General features: G+C 44.2%; 1 protein-coding gene across 1 annotated transcript in view; it reads right to left on the bottom strand.

The window, feature by feature from the left end:
• The window catches only part of LOC126994840 (vascular endothelial growth factor receptor 3-like), a 66,476-nt gene that overhangs the window by 13,331 nt on the left and 36,227 nt on the right, over positions 1 to 16,918 (bottom strand). The window contains exon 11 of the mRNA XM_050854111.1: positions 14,580 to 14,788. Within this exon, the coding sequence (XP_050710068.1) occupies positions 14,580 to 14,788 (209 nt within the window). The remainder of the gene's footprint in view (positions 1 to 14,579; positions 14,789 to 16,918) is intronic.

Here is a 16,918-nt window from a genome sequence, read left to right as displayed (position 1 = left end):
CCAATACTTCTTCTATGGAATGTGAGATCAGGTCACTGTTCCGGGCGCCAATTAATGTGGGGTTCTTGAAGGTAAAGCTTTGGAGGTGACTCATTGATTGGATGATAACTCTCGTGAGCATAAGTACTTTAAGGAGACTTTGTTAGCAGCTTATGTAATGTCTGTTCATGATTTAAAGAATCAGTTTTCCTCTGCCTTCATAAATGACGATGAGACGGCAATTAAATTTGCTGCTCGCCTCAAGGGGTACTTAGATCAATGGCTCAAGTAAGACGGTGTTGATGAGACAGTTGTAGGTGTGAAGGGCCTAATATTGCGTGCGCAGTACGTAAAACCCTGCCCAGATGAATTAGTCACGACGCTCAAAATAGACAAGGTGAGGAAATTGGAAATTATGAAGGAAATGGCTAATTCCTATTTTTAGGCTTGCGGCAGGACGAAAAAGCCTGTATTTAAAAGCAATCAATCCTTAACCGGAAGATTCAAAAGCACCTTTCCACTTCTGACCTATCTGATCGCCATTTTTTTTTTTTTTTTTTTTTTTTTTTTTTTTTTTTACAGCAAAGGAGACAGTTCAAGGGCACAAAAGAAGTAAACATTAATTAAAAAAAGCCCGCTACTTGCTGCTCCTAAAAAGAATCCAAAGAGGTGGCCGAAAGATAGGTCAGTTTCGGGAGGAGAGGTGTCCTGATACCCTCCTCTTGAAAGAGTTCAAGTCGTAGGCAGGAGGAAATACAGATGAAGGAAGATTGTTCCAGAGTTTACCAGCGTGAGGGATGAAAGAGTGAAGATGCTGGTTAACTCTTGCATAAGGGGTTTGGACAGTATAGGGATGAGCATGAGTAGAAAGTCGAGTGCAGCGGGGCCGCGGGAGGGGGGGAGACATGCACTTAGCAAGTTCAGAAGAGCAGTCAGCGTGGAAATATCGATAGAAGATAGTAAGAGAGGCAACATTGCGGCGGAATTTAAGAGGTAGAAGACTATCAGTATGAGGAGGAGAGCTGATGAGACGAAGAGCCTTAGCCTCCACTCTGTCCAGAAGAGCTGTGTGAGTGGAGCCCCCCCACACATGAGATGCATACTCCATACGAGGGCGGACAAGGCCCCTGTATATGGACAGCAACTGTGCAGGGGAGAAGAACTGGCGGAGACGGTACAGAACGCCCAGCCTCGAAGAAGCTGATTTAGTAACAGATGAGATATGAAGTTTCCAGTTGAGATTGGATAGGACAGTTCGTTTTGGAAAGATCATCAATGAACAACAGAAAAAGAGTGGGAGATAGGACAGAACCCTGTGGGACACCACTGTTAATAGATTTAGGGGAAGAACAGTGACCGTCTACCACGGCAGAAATAGAACGGTCAGAAAGGAAACTGGAGATAAAGGTACAGAGAGAAGGATAGAAACCGTAGGAGGGTAGTTTAGAAAGCAAAGATTTGTGCCAGACCCTATCAAAAGCTTTTGATATGTCCAGCGCAATAGCAAAAGTTTCACCGAAACGGCTAAGAGAGGATGACCAAGAGTCAGTTAAGAAGGCTAGGAGATCACCAGTAGAACGCCCATTGCGGAACCCATACTGGCGATCAGATAGAAGGTCAGAAGTGGAAAGGTGCTTTTGAATCTTCCGGCTAAGGATTCATTCAAAAGCTTTAGATAGACAAGAAAGTAAAGCAGTAGGACGGTAGTTTGAGGGATTGGAGCGGTCACCCTTCTTAGGTACAGGCTGTATGAAGGCATACTTCCAGCAAGAAGGAAAGGTAGATGATGACAGGCAGAGGCGAAAGAGTTTGACCAGGCAGGGTGACAGCACAGAGGCACAGTTTTTAAGGACAATAGGAGGCACTCCATCAGGTCCATAAGCCTTCTGAGGATTGAGGCCAGAGAGGGCATAGAAAACATCATTTTGAAGAATCTTTATAACAGGCATAAAGGAGTCAGAGGGGGGATGAGTAGGAGGAATATGCCCAGAATCGTCCAGAGTGGAGTTTTTAGAAAAAGTTTGAGAAAAGAGTTCAGCCTTAGAGATAGATGAGACGGCAGTGTTGCCGTCAGGACTGAGGAGTGGAGGGAAAGATGAAGAAGTGAAGTTGGAGGAGATGTTTTTGGCTAGATGCCAGAAGTCACGGGAAGAGTTAGAGAAAGCAAGGTTTTGACATTTTCTATTAATGAAAGAATTTTTGGTTAGTCGGAGAATAGATTTGGCACGATTTTGGGCAGAAATGTAAAGTTCATAATTAGCATTAGTTTGAAGGCTCTGGTACCTTTTGTGAGCTACCTCTCTATCATTGACAGCACGAGAACAAGCGTGATTAAACCAAGGCTTTTTAGCGTGAGGAGTAGAGAAAGAACGAGGAATGTATGCCTCCATTCCAGAGACAATCACCTCTGTGATGCGCTGAGCACACACAGAGGGGTCTCTATCCTGGAAGCAATAATCATTCCACGGGAAATCGGAAAAGTACATCCTCAGGCCGTCCCACCGAGCTGAAGCAAAATGCCAGAAGCATCGCCTCTTCGGTGGGTCCAGAGGGTGTACAGGAGCGATAGGACAGGATGCAGAAATAAGATTGTGATCGGAGGAGCCCAACGGAGAGAACAGTTTGACAGAATAAGCAGAAGGGTTTGAGGTAAGGAAGAGGTCTAGAATGTTGGGCCGATCTCCAAGACGGTCGGGAATACGTGTAGGGTGCTGGACCAACTGCTCTAGGTCGTTGAGGATAGCAAAGTTGTAGGCTTGTTCACCAGGATGGTCAGTGAAAGAGGATGAAAGCCAAAGCTGGTGGTGAACATTGAAATCTCCTAGGATGGAGATTTCAGCGAAGGGAGAGTGGGTCAAGATGTGCTCCACTTTAGAATTCAAATAGTCAAAGAATTTTACATAGTTGGTAGAGTTAGGTGAGAGATAAACAGCACAGATGTATTTAGTAATAGAGTGACAGTGAAGTCTTAACCAGATGGTGGAAAATTCAGAAGAGTCAAGGTCGTGGGCACGAGAGCAAGTGATGTCGTTGCGCACGTAGGCGCAACATCCAGCTTTGGATTGAAATTTAGGATAGAGATAGTAGGAGGGAACAGAGTAGAGATTGCTGTCAGTAGCCTCAGAAACCTGTGTTTCGGTAAGGAAGAGAAGGTGAGGTTTAGAGGAGGAGAGATGATGTTCCACTGAATGAAAATTAGAGCGAAGACCGCGAATGTTGCAGAAATTGAGAAGAAAGAGGTTCGAGGAGTTACCAAGACACCTCTCGGGTCGGCAGCCAGAAGGGGAGTCCTCCCTGGGGGAATTTGTGCCCCCCCCCCCAGGCGGGGACTCCGAGGCTTGGTGTATGTGCGCCATTTTGAAATTTTAATTTTGGGAAAAGGTGTATATGTTGTGTGAATGTAGTGTGGTGTGGATAAAGAGAGGATCTGTCTTTAGAGAGCATGCTGAACTACTCTCCGGTGTTGGTGAGACAATAGGGAAACGGTTAGTGAGGACATGGGAAGGGTCTTTGGAGGGCTTCAGCTCCCTTCTCACCTCCCATATATGCCTCACCGGGAGTGGCTTGCGCCCGTTCGGTAGGTGTCTTCCTACCTACTCCAGCCGTTCCGCAAGGGGCGTTCTACTGGTGATCTCCTAGCCTTCTTAACTGACTCTTGGTCATCCTCTCTTAGCCGTTTCGGTGAAACTTTTGCTATTGCGCTGGACATATCAAAAGCTTTTGATAGGGTCTGGCACAAATCTTTGCTTTCTAAACTACCCTCCTACGGTTTCTATCCTTCTCTCTGTACCTTTATCTCCAGTTTCCTTTCTGACCGTTCTATTTCTGCCGTGGTAGACGGTCACTGTTCTTCCCCTAAATCTATTAACAGTGGTGTCCCACAGGGTTCTGTCCTATCTCCCACTCTTTTTCTGTTGTTCATTGATGATCTTCTTTCCAAAACGAACTGTCCTATCCATTCCTACGCCGATGATTCCACTCTGCATTATTCAACTTCTTTTAATAGAAGACCCACCCTTCAGGAACTTAACGACTCAAGGCTGGAGGCTGCAGAACGCTTAGCCTCAGACCTTACTATTACGTATTTCCGATTGGGGCAAGAAGAACCTGGTGTCCTTCAACGCCTCAAAAACACAGTTTCTCCACCTATCCACTCGACACAATCTTCCAAACAACTATCCCCTATTCTTTGACAACACCCAGCTATCACCTTCCTCAACACTAAACATCCTCGGTCTATCCTTAACTCAAAATCTCAACTGGAAACTTCATATCTCATCTCTTACTAAATCAGCTTCCTCGAGGCTGGGCGTTCTGTACCGTCTCCGCCAGCTCTTCTCCCCTGCACAGTTGCTGTCCATATACAGGGGCCTTGTCCGCCCTCGTATGGAGTATGCATCTCATGTGTGGGGGGGCTCCACTCACACAGCTCTTCTGGACAGAGTGGAGGCAAAGGCTCTTCGTCTCATCAGCTCTCCTCCTCATACTGATAGTCTTCTACCTCTTAAATTCCGCCGCAATGTTGCCTCTCTTTCTATCTTCTATCGATATTTCCACGCTGACTGCTCTTCTGAACTTGCTAAGTGCATGTCTCCCCCCCTCCCGCTTTTATTTTATTATTGTTTTCTTTTTTGTTGCCCTTGAGCTGCCTCCTTTGTTGTAAAAAAAAAAAAAAAAATAACATGCAGAGTGATGCCCCTGGAAGAAAGATTGGTTCAGGCGTCGGCACTACAGGTGCGATTAGCCGCACGTGGCCTTCAGCCAAAAAGTAACCAGAATCATGCACCGCGTCCGAAAACTGGAAGTTATGGGTCGCGACCGTATCAGGGTAACTACTCTAAGTGGCACAAAAATGCAGCAGTAAAACAATAAGGTACAACGCAGCATGGTAATTATGGTAGGAAGCAGGGTTCACCACCACATGTGCCTTCCGTGAACGGCCAGTATCGCGATGAGGCGCAGAATCAATGACTATTGGCCGGAGCAACCACAAATCAGTACGATGATCGGCTGAGTTTGAGTAAAGGTTGGGTAGGAGACCGAGAGGTTACGGTGATGAGGGATAGTGGTCCTACCGTTTGTACTCTGAGGCACAGCTTAGCTAGGAGCCATGTATTCACGGGCGAACGTAAAAAATGTGGCTGTTGAATAGCGCGCTAGTGATAGCTCCTGAAGTCAAGATAAAAGTTAAGTCACCCTATTACACAGGCTGGATCATGGCGGTGACACTCGAAACACCGCTCTATGATTTAGTGATTGGCAACATTCCAGGAGCTACTAACGGGGTTAGTAAAAATGCCGTCACTCAAACACCTTACGCGGTGTTAGATCCAGAAGATTTTGGGGAATGTGAAAGGGTACAAGGAAGAGATGAGCCTCAGATTGGCACAGCAGTAGTGTCCCGAGCAGCTGCTAAGCGTAGGAGTACTGTTAGGCCGCTCATGGTTACACCTCCTGGATATCTAACTAACAGCGAGAACGTAAGGAGGGAGGTGGAGAGTGACGACACCCTGCAAGGCGTCCGTAAACGTCTGCAGGAGCACAGTGTCATTCAGCTGAACGACAACCGCGTCAGTTTTATCAAGCAGCGTGGCTTGATATATAGGCAGATTATCTCTCCCTCGGGTGAAAAGAAATTGCAGTTAGTTGTGCCAGCGAGATACAGAGAGGCTGTTCTCAATTTAGGTCACAGTACTGCTCTAGGCGATCACATGGGAAGAGCCAAGACACTAGCTCGCGTACAAGCACATTTTACTTGCCAGGGATAGGCCAGGAGGTAGCTAGATTTGTGAGGTCGTGCGATGATTGTCAAAAGACTATAGATAGGGGAAGCGCAAAGCCTGCTCCCTTACGGCCACTGCCCATTATTGTTTCGTCTTTTGAGAGAGCAGCGGTAGACTTGGTGGGGCTGATCGAGCCCCGAGCCAGCGATGGCTCCCAGTATATTCTTACGCTTGTAGATTTTGCCACGCGTTGGGCAGAAGCAGTGCCGCTAAAGAATATTGAGACGCAAAGTGTGGCAGAAGCTCTCATGACTATATTTTGCCGAATAGGTATACCCAGACAAATACTGAGTGATCGAGGTACTCAGTTCACCTCAGGGATAATGGAGGATGTACTCCGTCTGCTTGCGTGCAAAGGATTACGTACCACGCCCTACCATCCCATGGGAAATGGACTGTGTGAACGTTTTAACGGCACACTTAAGAAAATGCTTAAACGCATGGCTGCCGAACAACCCAAGGAATGGCCTAGGTACCTGGCTCCTTTGTTGTTCGCATACAGAAAAGCCCCACAGAGCTCCACCAGGCTCTCCCCGTTTGAGCTAATGTATGGTAGGTCTGTTAGGGGCCCGCTACACTTACTGAGAGAGCTGTGGGATGACAATGTTCGGGACCCGAACGTCAAGACCACTTACCAGTACGTGTTAGATTTAGGTGACAGGCTGAGAGAGACCTGTAACATTGCTAAGGAGGAGTTACTCAAAGCAGAACAAGTACAGAAATGTTACTACGACAGGAAGGCAAAGTTGCGTAAGCTCAGTGTAGGAGAACAGTGCCTAGTTTTGCTTCCCACAGCGAGCAACAAGCTGTTAGCTCAGTGGAAGGGACCTTACGAAGTTCAGGAGAAGGTTATTGATTGTAATTATATCCTCCTGGTTGATGGACACCCAAAACGGTTCCACATCAACTTGTTGAAACAATTCTACCGGCCAGAAGCAGCCGCAGGTTGCTTGCGAGAAAGTGATTATCGAAAAGTAAACGCAGTGACGCGCGTAGACGCTGAGCCAATGTCTGATCCGCAAGCCATATTCGTTACTTTGGCTGATTGTATAATTTTTTCCAAGATAGATCTGATCAAAATGTTTTTCCAGATTCCTCTTAGTGAGGAGAGTTTTAAGGTGACAGCTTTTAGTACACATGGGGGCCTGTATCAGTACAAAGCCTTACCCTTCGGAATAACCAGCTCTCCAGCAGCTTTTAACAAGGTCAAGCGCGAGGTCATGAGAGGTATCGAACGAGTGGAGCTTTTCGTGGATGACGTATTAATTCACTCACCCACATTCAGGCAGCAACTAGAGACCCTCAAGTTCGTGTTGGAGCGGCTCCGGCGCTACAACCTGACCATTAATAAGCCCAGTAAGTGCTTCATTGGGCACGAAAAGGTGCCATTTTTAGGTCATGTCATTGGTGAAGGATACTATGGGTGCCAGATGGATAAAATAGATAAGGTTAGAAATGCTCCACGTCCTCAGACCAAAATTCAAGGTAAAGTCATTCTTGGTCTTACCTGGATATTACCGGGATTATATCCCCAATTGCGCTGTCATTGCTGCCCCTCTGCATGAATTGTTGAAAAAACATGCACCCAATAAGGTACTATGGACACGCGCGCAAAAAAAAGAAGCCTTCGCGACACTTTATAGCATGTTATGCAAAGAGCCCATTTTGCAGCTGCATGATTTCAATAAGCAGTTAATTCTGCGTACCGATGCATCACAGGAGGGCATAGGTGCCGTGTTCATGCAAGGAAGTAATAATCAGGTGTTTCCTGTAAGTTACTACAGTAGGAAGTTGCGTGCAGCTGAAAGAAACTACTCTACGGTAGAAAAAGAGCTCCTTGCAGTAGTAGAGGGAATAAAAAAAATATTACTTTTACCTATATGGCGACCAATTCGTTCTCGAAACTGATCATATGCCCCTAGCCATTTTGAAAATTCTAAGAACGCAAATGCACGTCTGATGCGTTGGGCGTTGTATCTCCAACAGTTTCAGTTCACATTAAAGTACATAAAGGGACAAGCCAACGTTGGGGCGGACTTCTTATCGCATCTGGTAGCAGAGTAATATGATCAAAGTGGACAGGTTAGGTGGCTCACAGACTTTATGCTCGGACCTTGGGACCTCAGATTCAGCTGAATCGAGGAACCAAGTGACGAAAGTGTGCAGATTAGGTGGTGGAGTCGTAAATGCAACCCTGGAAAAGCTGGTTTGGCCCGAAAGTTTTGCGGCATGCTTAAAATTTAAGTTGCATGGTATGGTGCATGGTGTGATAATATTGAAAAAAAATAAGCAGTTAGCCAGGAATTTATGTAAGTTACACCATTTTACACCTACCTACATCTACTCCACATATGTCCCACCTACACTGTGTATACATACATAACACCACTTACATATTGTGAATAACAGGAATGGCGCCTCGCTAGGGAGCTTCCCCTCTTGTTTGGGTATTAACGTAAATGTTGAGGTTTTTCACTCACAGGCGAACCGTCAATTACCTGAGCAGAGGTTAACTGACATACACCACAGTATAAGAGGGCGTGTGGAAAGTGTGAAAACGTACTGTCAGGAACATGCTAATTTTTAGGTGCAGGTGTAGGGCATGTTACCAGTGTTGGCAGCGTATAACAGTCAAAAAACTTTTCTCTGAAAACAGAAGTTTTCTAAAAGGGGGGGCGAAATGTCATGATTTCCTCATTCCAGGAATATTCCTTGGAATATTCCTCTCCTGCGGACTCTCCCGCGGAAGCATTATTCTTACTTTTCAACGGGTCAGTGCACAAGAGTGGGCGGAGCTTATTCAAATCATATTCGTTTATTACTGCCAAAGCTGAACTATGTGTGGGATGCATGACCCACTATTACTTAGTGCATGGTGTTAGGTTATTAATAAATAATAATCCATAGCCGTTAGGGAGTTAGTATAAGTGTTACACAGAACGAGATGTCGGTTGTGGCGAGTGCTGGCATTTTGACCGCGGGCCGGGGAGGCTGAGGATTGTGGGTCAGCGGCCGCACCCACGTCACTTCTCCGAGAGGCCCAGCTCCACCAAGACGTCCCTCCGCCACCTCCCGCGCTACGTGTTCATCGTGGTGGTTTTCCTGCCCTGATAGTATCCACAAACTAGTTGATGTGTACTGCAGGCGAGGGAAGCCCTTGGGAGGTACGAGAAGGAGGCGTGTTGCTGGAAGGTTGCGAGAAGAGGACTGAAGAAGGACCAACGTGGGCAAACTGACCACGTGGTAGATCAAGGTGTGGCTTCTGCTTCGCCCACCTTCAGTTAAGTACACTTATTGCATAGGATGTTTTAAGATAGGATGTTTTGCTGTGTGCCTGGAAATAATAAATTATTCCTTATTTTCCAGCGAGTTTTCTCTGTTGCTTTAACCCGGTAGCTGCGGGGATCATGTTTCTTAAAGGCCCCTTAAGCGAATTATTGAGAAAAAAAAATCATCACTCGCGCAAACCATTTCATAATATATATCAACGCATTTGTGATCAGTTTATGCTTCATATATTTTTGGGGGGCTATGTCATGGCAAAAAACTGCCCCGTCGCTGTTACACGGTAAAGCCACAAATTTTGCCCGTCGCTGCTACCTGGCTAAATAAACTTAAGAGCAGGTTCATCTGGTCTTTCCTTATCCTATGGTAGTGTGACTGGTCAATAATAAGAGACGAGAAAGGGGCTGTGAGTCTGAGAACTCGATTTTCAGATAATTTATTTTATATTTTTTTATTGCTGCGATTTTTACGATATCTTTAGAAGTCCAGACTTTTTCAAGAACCCCACAAATGGCCTCACTGCCCTGACTGACTGATATTTTTGTAACTTAGAGACAAAGTATAGGGAATATTTATATGATATATCTCTGCAAGCACTCGTAGGCACAAATGTACACACATACACACACACACACACACACACACACACACACACACACACACACACACACACACACACACACACACAGGAATGAGAGGGGATGACGAACCATCAAGACTTTACTTAATTTTCATAAAAATGTGGAGTTGGATGAAGGAGTTAGTCATTAGGAAAGAGCGATCATGAACTAGTAGAGGTGAAAGCTTTGGAAGGATGTGGATACCGATAAGAGGCTTATAATGAAAAAAAAAAAAAAATACGCCAAGGCAGATTACGTTGGACTCAAGACTTTCTTCGGGGGGGTAGACTGGACTGATATAAAAAGGAGTAATAATATTCAAGAGATATATGACAATTTTATGAATATTTACAACAGAGGAATAGAGATGTATGTTCCCTTCTACTCAGTAAAAACTAAAGGAGAGAAAACATGGTGTGGATGGAGGTGTAAGACAGCAAGAAGAAATAGAAATAAAGCATGGAGGAATTTAAAGAAAAGATCAAATAAGAACAATAGGGACAAATATAAAAAAAAAAGCAAGAAATGATTATGTGAAAATAAGGAGAGAGGAGGAAGCCGAATTTGAAAGAAGAATAGTTTGTAAATATAAAGAAGAGCCAAAAATGTTTTATAAATTCGTAAACGGGAAGTTAACAAGAAATGAAGGAGTGGAAAGGCTAAAGGGAAAAAAAATGTATTCTACGAAAAGAAGAAAGAAATTGCATAAATATTGAATAAAAATGTTCAGTGTTTACGGAAGAAACCGACTAGAAAATTGCAATGAGAGGAAACTGAGTCATGTAAAGGTTGATAAAGGAGAACTGATATAGCTGATGAAAACCTTTGATGGAACTGAACCACTAAATTACAGACAAGTTTCATTTACAAGTGTAATGTGCAGGAATTGAGAAAGTATAATAATAAAAAAAAAAAACAATCGGTCGAACATTTAGAAAAGGAAAACATGATAAATAAGGGACAGTTTGGATTTAGGAAAGGAAAATCGTGTGTCACTAACTTACTATGTTTCTCCTCAAGACCAATAGACGTGGTGCAAGAGAGAGAAGGGTGGGCTGATTGTGTATATCTCGATTTAAAAAAAAAGCTTTTGACAAGGTTGCGCACAATTAGATAAATCTGGATAATACAGCAGTGGGGAGAAATAGGCGGAAAGGTTATTGAGTGGATGAAGGATTACTTGACGGGAATAGAAATGTGGACAGTGGTTAGAGAGGAGAGAAGAAAGTGGAGTCTATCAAGGCTCATTTCTGGCATAATTAACGTTCATAATATATTTAAACGATATGTCAAAGTTTATAAAAAAGTTATATGAGACTTTTTACAGATGATGCAAAATTGATACGAAAAAAGAGGAGCTGCAAAAAGACCAGGACAGAGTATATTGACTTTTTTTTTTTTTTTTTTTTTTTTACGTCGCGGCCTATTGCACCGGTAGGCTTATTCCCAGGTGGGGCCTGATGGTCGGCCCAAGTCTTCTTCCTGGTGGGGCCTGATGGTCGGTCCAGCCCGTTCTCGAGCAGGCGAGTGTTTATAGTGGCGCCATCTTGCATTGGCTCATGCTGCCCTCCCGCAGCTCATATTTAATCCTATAATCTAGAGTCCGGGTTGATAGGTGGTCTTCTGGACAGCATGTGGGTAGTTTTAAGCCACTCAGCGGTGGCTGAAAAATCCCAGCCTGGTGGCACCGGGCGGGGATTGAACTCGCTTCCTCCTGAACCCGGAGCCGTCACTTTGTCGACTCAGCCAGCGCCTACCAGTTACGGTAATTTAATACAAACAAGTGCCATGTTATGAAAATGGGGATAAGTAAAAAAAAAAATACCAAGGGAAACATACAGGATGTGAGAAGAAAACTTAGAGGTGGTACATGAAGAAAAAGATTTGGGAGTAACGATGCAAGACACACTATCCCCAGAAAAGCACATAAACAAGCTGTTTGGAGAAACCTACAGGTTGTTGCAAAATATAAGGGTACCATTCCATTTTATGGACAAATAAATGATGAAGAAAATAATAACAACAAAGATAAGACCAAAGTTTGAATATGCTGCAATTGTATGGTCGCCTCACAAAAAGAAGGATATCACAGAGCTGGAAAGGATACAGAGAATTGCAACTAAAATGGTCCCAAAACTCTGGAATATGACGGATGAAGACAGATTGTAGGAGACTGACTTGACGACGCTGAAACAAAGGAGGGAGAGAGATCTGATCACGCTGTATAAGTTGGTAAATAAGTTTGATGAGGTGGACAGAGATGATCTCTTCTTAACTGTGAGAACACAGGGGCTGAGAGGACATAGAAAGAAACCTAATAAAGGAACCTCATTGAGTGACTTGAAAAAGTATAGTTTTCCACATCGAGGTGTTAACACATGGAACAGCTTGCGGGAAGAGGTGGTGGAGGCGAACCATGCCCAACAAATGAAGGAAAGGCTGTGGTTCCAAGTTTGCAAAGACAGAGCCCTCACCACACGTTATGGATGCCACCAAAATTTGCTTATATCTGGCTTATTGTGGCGTCGTGATGAGCGCTTCGTACGTGGCGGGCTCGCGCAGCCAGTGTACACAACGTATTTACGGGTTCAACTCAAGCCCTTTGAGCTCGTGGGTTATACTTTCAGGTCCTCGTGTAGTAGGTGTTTTGCGTAGTGTGAAGACACGTAGTGGTGTGCCCGCTGTACAGTGATTGTTTCTTTATCGTTACCTTAAATTATGGGTGCTGATCTGCTACCCTCAGAAAACCGGGATCACTCTTGCTATGTACGCAATACAAGAAAAATTATCCCCCTTTCCCCTTTTTTCCAGCCCAAATAAGTCTGTTTTCCAAGACCTTGTCTTTCTCACACTTTTAGATGGTATGCATTGACGTCACTAAGCCCCGCCCCGAACACGTGGGCCGGGCACTCTGGCCGTGTCGAGAGGTAAACAAACCCTATATATTTGGCCGTGGAGGCTGTACATACCCACACATTACACTCATTTACGATGGCAGGAGAAGCTGCTGGTGATGCTTCATTGTCGGACTATTTCCTTAAGACATTAAACTCAAATTGTGTGGCACAATGCCGTGAAAAGTGAAAAGAAATAGGGGATATAGACGCTTATAACATACACAATCCCAAGGGGAAAGTCATTACGACTCTCCTAGGTGGCGATCTTCCAGACTTACGCCACAGTGATATATATCAATATTTGATAAACTTGAAAGTATATATAATCGCAAGACTTTAAGAGCCTATAGAAGTATGGAAGCCTACAACCTACAACTGTAGCGTACTAAGGGTAGGAACTAAGGTACTTAGTGTAGGAACTAGCCTACTAAATGTAGGAATGTTAGCGTACTAAGTGTAGGAACTAGCGTACTAAGTGTAGGAACTCGCAACCCATTACACGGTTATAGTTTGGACTCCACAGCGATAGGAAGAGCAGAGTGTGAAAGGGATTTGGGAGTGTTAGTGAACTCTGACCTAAAACTAAGGAAACAACGTATTAGTGCGATGAAAAGGGCTAACAGTTTATTAGGCTATATTAACAAGACGGTAACCAACAAAAGAGCAGAGGTCATCCTCAGACTCTATATTGCGTTGTTTAGGCCACACCTACTAGATTATGCTGTCTAGTTTTGGTGCCCACACTACAAAATGGACATCAACTTGCTAGAATCAGTTCAGAGGAGGATGGGCAAGATGATTCAAGGACTGAGGAACGTCCCATATCAGGATAGGCTAAAACATCTCAACTTACATTCACTAGAAAGACGAAAAGTGAGGAGAGATCTGATAGAAGTATTCATATGGGTCAAGGATTACAACAAAGGTGATATAAGTAAAGTACTGAGAATTAGCCAGCAGGATATAACACGAAGCAATGGATTTAAACAAGGAAGGTATAGATTTAGAAGGGAAATAGGCAGGCATTGCAAAATTTAGTAATAGGGTGGTGGGGGAATGGAATAGACTCGGCAATCACATGTAGTGAGTGCAGGGACGATAGCTTGGTTTAAGAGTAGACTGGATAGCTACATGGACGAGGATGACAGGTGGTAGTGGGGGGGAATCTGGAGCTGAGCCGTGTAGGCCTTTAGGCCTCTTGCAGTCTCCCTATGTTCTTATGTTCTGAGGTGTTGCTGGATGGGTCAGTGAGCTACTCATCACAGACATCAATCAAGGGAATGCTTCCACGGTGTCCATCATCACAGCTAAGGTAAGAATTTTATTGGAAGTGTGGTTGTTTAATGCACGTAGTATCTAGATCAGTGGTTCTTAAACTTTTTGATACTGTTACCTTCACAGAGTTATGTACCTCTGTGGTGACCCCAGGCAGTGTTATGATAAATCACCTTGTTGTGAGTACAACTTGAATAATTTTGACAAATATTAGTATACTTTCCTTTGTAGCCTATCATATTTTTAGTTTTATCGGTAGGTCGGGCATTTATCCACAGTTCTCTGTGATTTACGGCCGCTTCAAGCTCACTTTTCTTTGATGTGGACTTTTTAGGAAATCTGTAGAATGAGACATTGTCCTTATTTGAACAGCCAAAAGCACAACACCGCATAACCATCGTTGCGACGTTCGCGGTTGCCACGGCCAGCCAGCGGTTTGTTATTGTTTACATGGGATCGTGACGTCACGCGCATACCATCTATATGCATGTTATTCTGTTTCTTGCTTTGCCATCTCGTGCATCCCAGTGACAACACAAATCATTTATGTTTTCACTGCCGTCACCTTATTCAACTTCCGTCATATCTCTGATCCACTTGTCTTTAGGATATTAACACAGGTATGCTAACTTCTTCCAAGAAAAGTATCAAAAAGGATGAAGCCACTAATAATACCTTCAAGCCCAAATATTTTACACCTCGTCTTAAAAACTATAAAACAACAAAATCTGGATATTTACATGTCATCATTGGCATATTTGGGACGGCTCATCCTGTGGCCATCCTCCAGATGCCGCAGCAGGCCGGTGCAGTCAATGTCTGGGTAAGGTGAGCCCCCCAAGGAAAATATCTCCCACAGGGTAATACCAAAAGCCCAAACATCGCTCTGCACAGAGAAGATTCGGTCACGAATGCCCTCGACTGACAACCACTTGATGGGCATGAGGGCCTGTAGGGGTGAAAATGAGGAGAGTTGTTTTAACTTAGAGCATGATAGTACAGTAAATCCTCGGTACAGCGGACTAATTGAGGGGGAACTTAGTCCGTTAATGCCGAAAGTCCGCTATGAGCGGGGGAAATTGCAAAAAAAATGTATAATAATACCGACAAACCAAATAAACATAAGTGTATATATATATATATATATATATATATATATATATATATATATATATATATATATATATATATATATATATTTTTATTGTGTGTGGTGTCTGCACGTTGTCTGTATACCCGCACAGCACACGTGGCGACGGACTACGAGGCACTGAGGCTGGCAGGTGGCAGTGTGGCTCTGAGGGGGGCGTGTTGTTACAGGTATGAGACGAGCTTCAGACAAGTACTACACCAAGTCCCCAATTAGAAGCGATTTTCTTCCCCAAGTATTTGTTCGTGGTAAAGCTGAAATTTGTCATTGTGACCGATTTTTTCTATTTACTTCCTTTATAGACATTGCGATGCGTTCCTGTGCGCCCCCTAAAAGTTCAGCCGTTTCAAAACCCAAGACTCAAAGTAACAGAAGAGAAAACCTGGACATCTTAGTCATGTGAACGTGTTACATTTGGAAAGAATTATTAACTAATAAATTAATAACGTACATACTTATATGATACCAGTGCTTGAGATGTTGGTGTGTGGGGGTGTGGGTGTGTGTGGGGGGGGGGAGGCCCTGCTTACAGCTTGCTGAATTTTACTGCCGTTGTGTCTGAGTGGCGCTCTAACAGCACAGCACCCCTACCCTACAGCCTCTTCTTCCTCAACCCTACCCCCCCAATCAGCTGATTATCGTAATACCTGCACCCCCCCCCCCCTCTCTCTCTCTCTCTCTCTCTCTCTCTCTCTCTCTCTCTCTCTCTCTCTCTCTGTCTCTCTCTCTCTCTCTCTCTCTCTCTCATATGGCACTCCTCAGGGTGTAGCGGGCGAGTCCCCGCTGAAACAGTTACCAGTGACTCAGAAAATGTGGTGCTACAGTAAAGACTCTTCTTACTCTGTTTTTATCATTAGTGTTTTGATGTCCTCGTCCCCCTGTCTGTTATGTCGCGTCTTCATTGTTAATTATTCTTGTTACTCGTTTATCTTCTACTGTCTGTCCTCGTCCTGATCTACATTCCTTCTTCACATTGTTTACAACACACACCAACATTTATATGTCACTTAAATTAAACAAAATTCATACACACGCATATACACACAACCACCTCTTTTGTGTGCTTTGTCCATGTCAATGACCTGTGTATGTTTTTGTCAATAAAGTAACCCTGACGGATATTGCCTTCTTTCTATCCGTGAACCGATTAGCCCTCAGAACACTCACTACCGTCTGTGTTACATCGACTCGACTGAATGGGTAAACCGTTATTTCTAGTTCTTGAGTTAGTTTGCAGTTCAAAGAATTTGGAGTAATCGACGTTATTGAACTTTTTTAGATACTTGAAGACTTGAATCATATCCCCTCGTCGGCGTCTTTTCTCCAATGTAAAGAGATTGAGTCGCTTGAGTCGTTCCTCGTACGGTTGAGCCCTTAAGGTTGGAATCATCTTTGTGGCGCGTCGTTGAATCCTTTCCAGTAAAGCAATGTCCTTTCTGTAATTGGGAGACCAGAACTGCACTGCATACTCGAGGTGCGGTCTTACCATGGAATTATACAAGGATAGCATCACGTCTGGTGTTTTACACTCGAAGTTCCTCGCTATGAACCCGAGCATAATGCTGGCCTTGTTGTATGCTTTTTTACAGTGATTCGCGTGTTTCAGGTCACTGCTGATAGTGACTCCAAGATCCTTTTCCTCCTGCATCGCTTGCAGAGGTCTCCAATTCATGATGTATGTGTGGTTACTATTTTGGGACCCAATGTGCATGACTTTGCATTTGTCAACATTAAAAGACATTTGCCAACGCCGCCAACGGTACCAAAATACCTGTATACACGCGACGCACCATGCAAGTGGACCTTTACCTACGACGTTGCTTCGAATGGACCTTCTACGTCGGGAACGTATCGCAGGCAATCCTCGGAGCAGACTTCCTAAGGCACTTCAGCCTCTTAGTCGACGTCAAAGGACGGAGGTTGGTTGAC

The sequence above is a fragment of the Eriocheir sinensis genome, unplaced genomic scaffold (assembly GCF_024679095.1).
Source record: "Eriocheir sinensis breed Jianghai 21 unplaced genomic scaffold, ASM2467909v1 Scaffold89, whole genome shotgun sequence".
NCBI classification, from domain to species: Eukaryota; Metazoa; Arthropoda; class Malacostraca; order Decapoda; family Varunidae; genus Eriocheir; species Eriocheir sinensis.
Note: the sequence above shows the minus strand (reverse complement) of the source record. Positions and strands in the feature narration are given on the sequence as shown.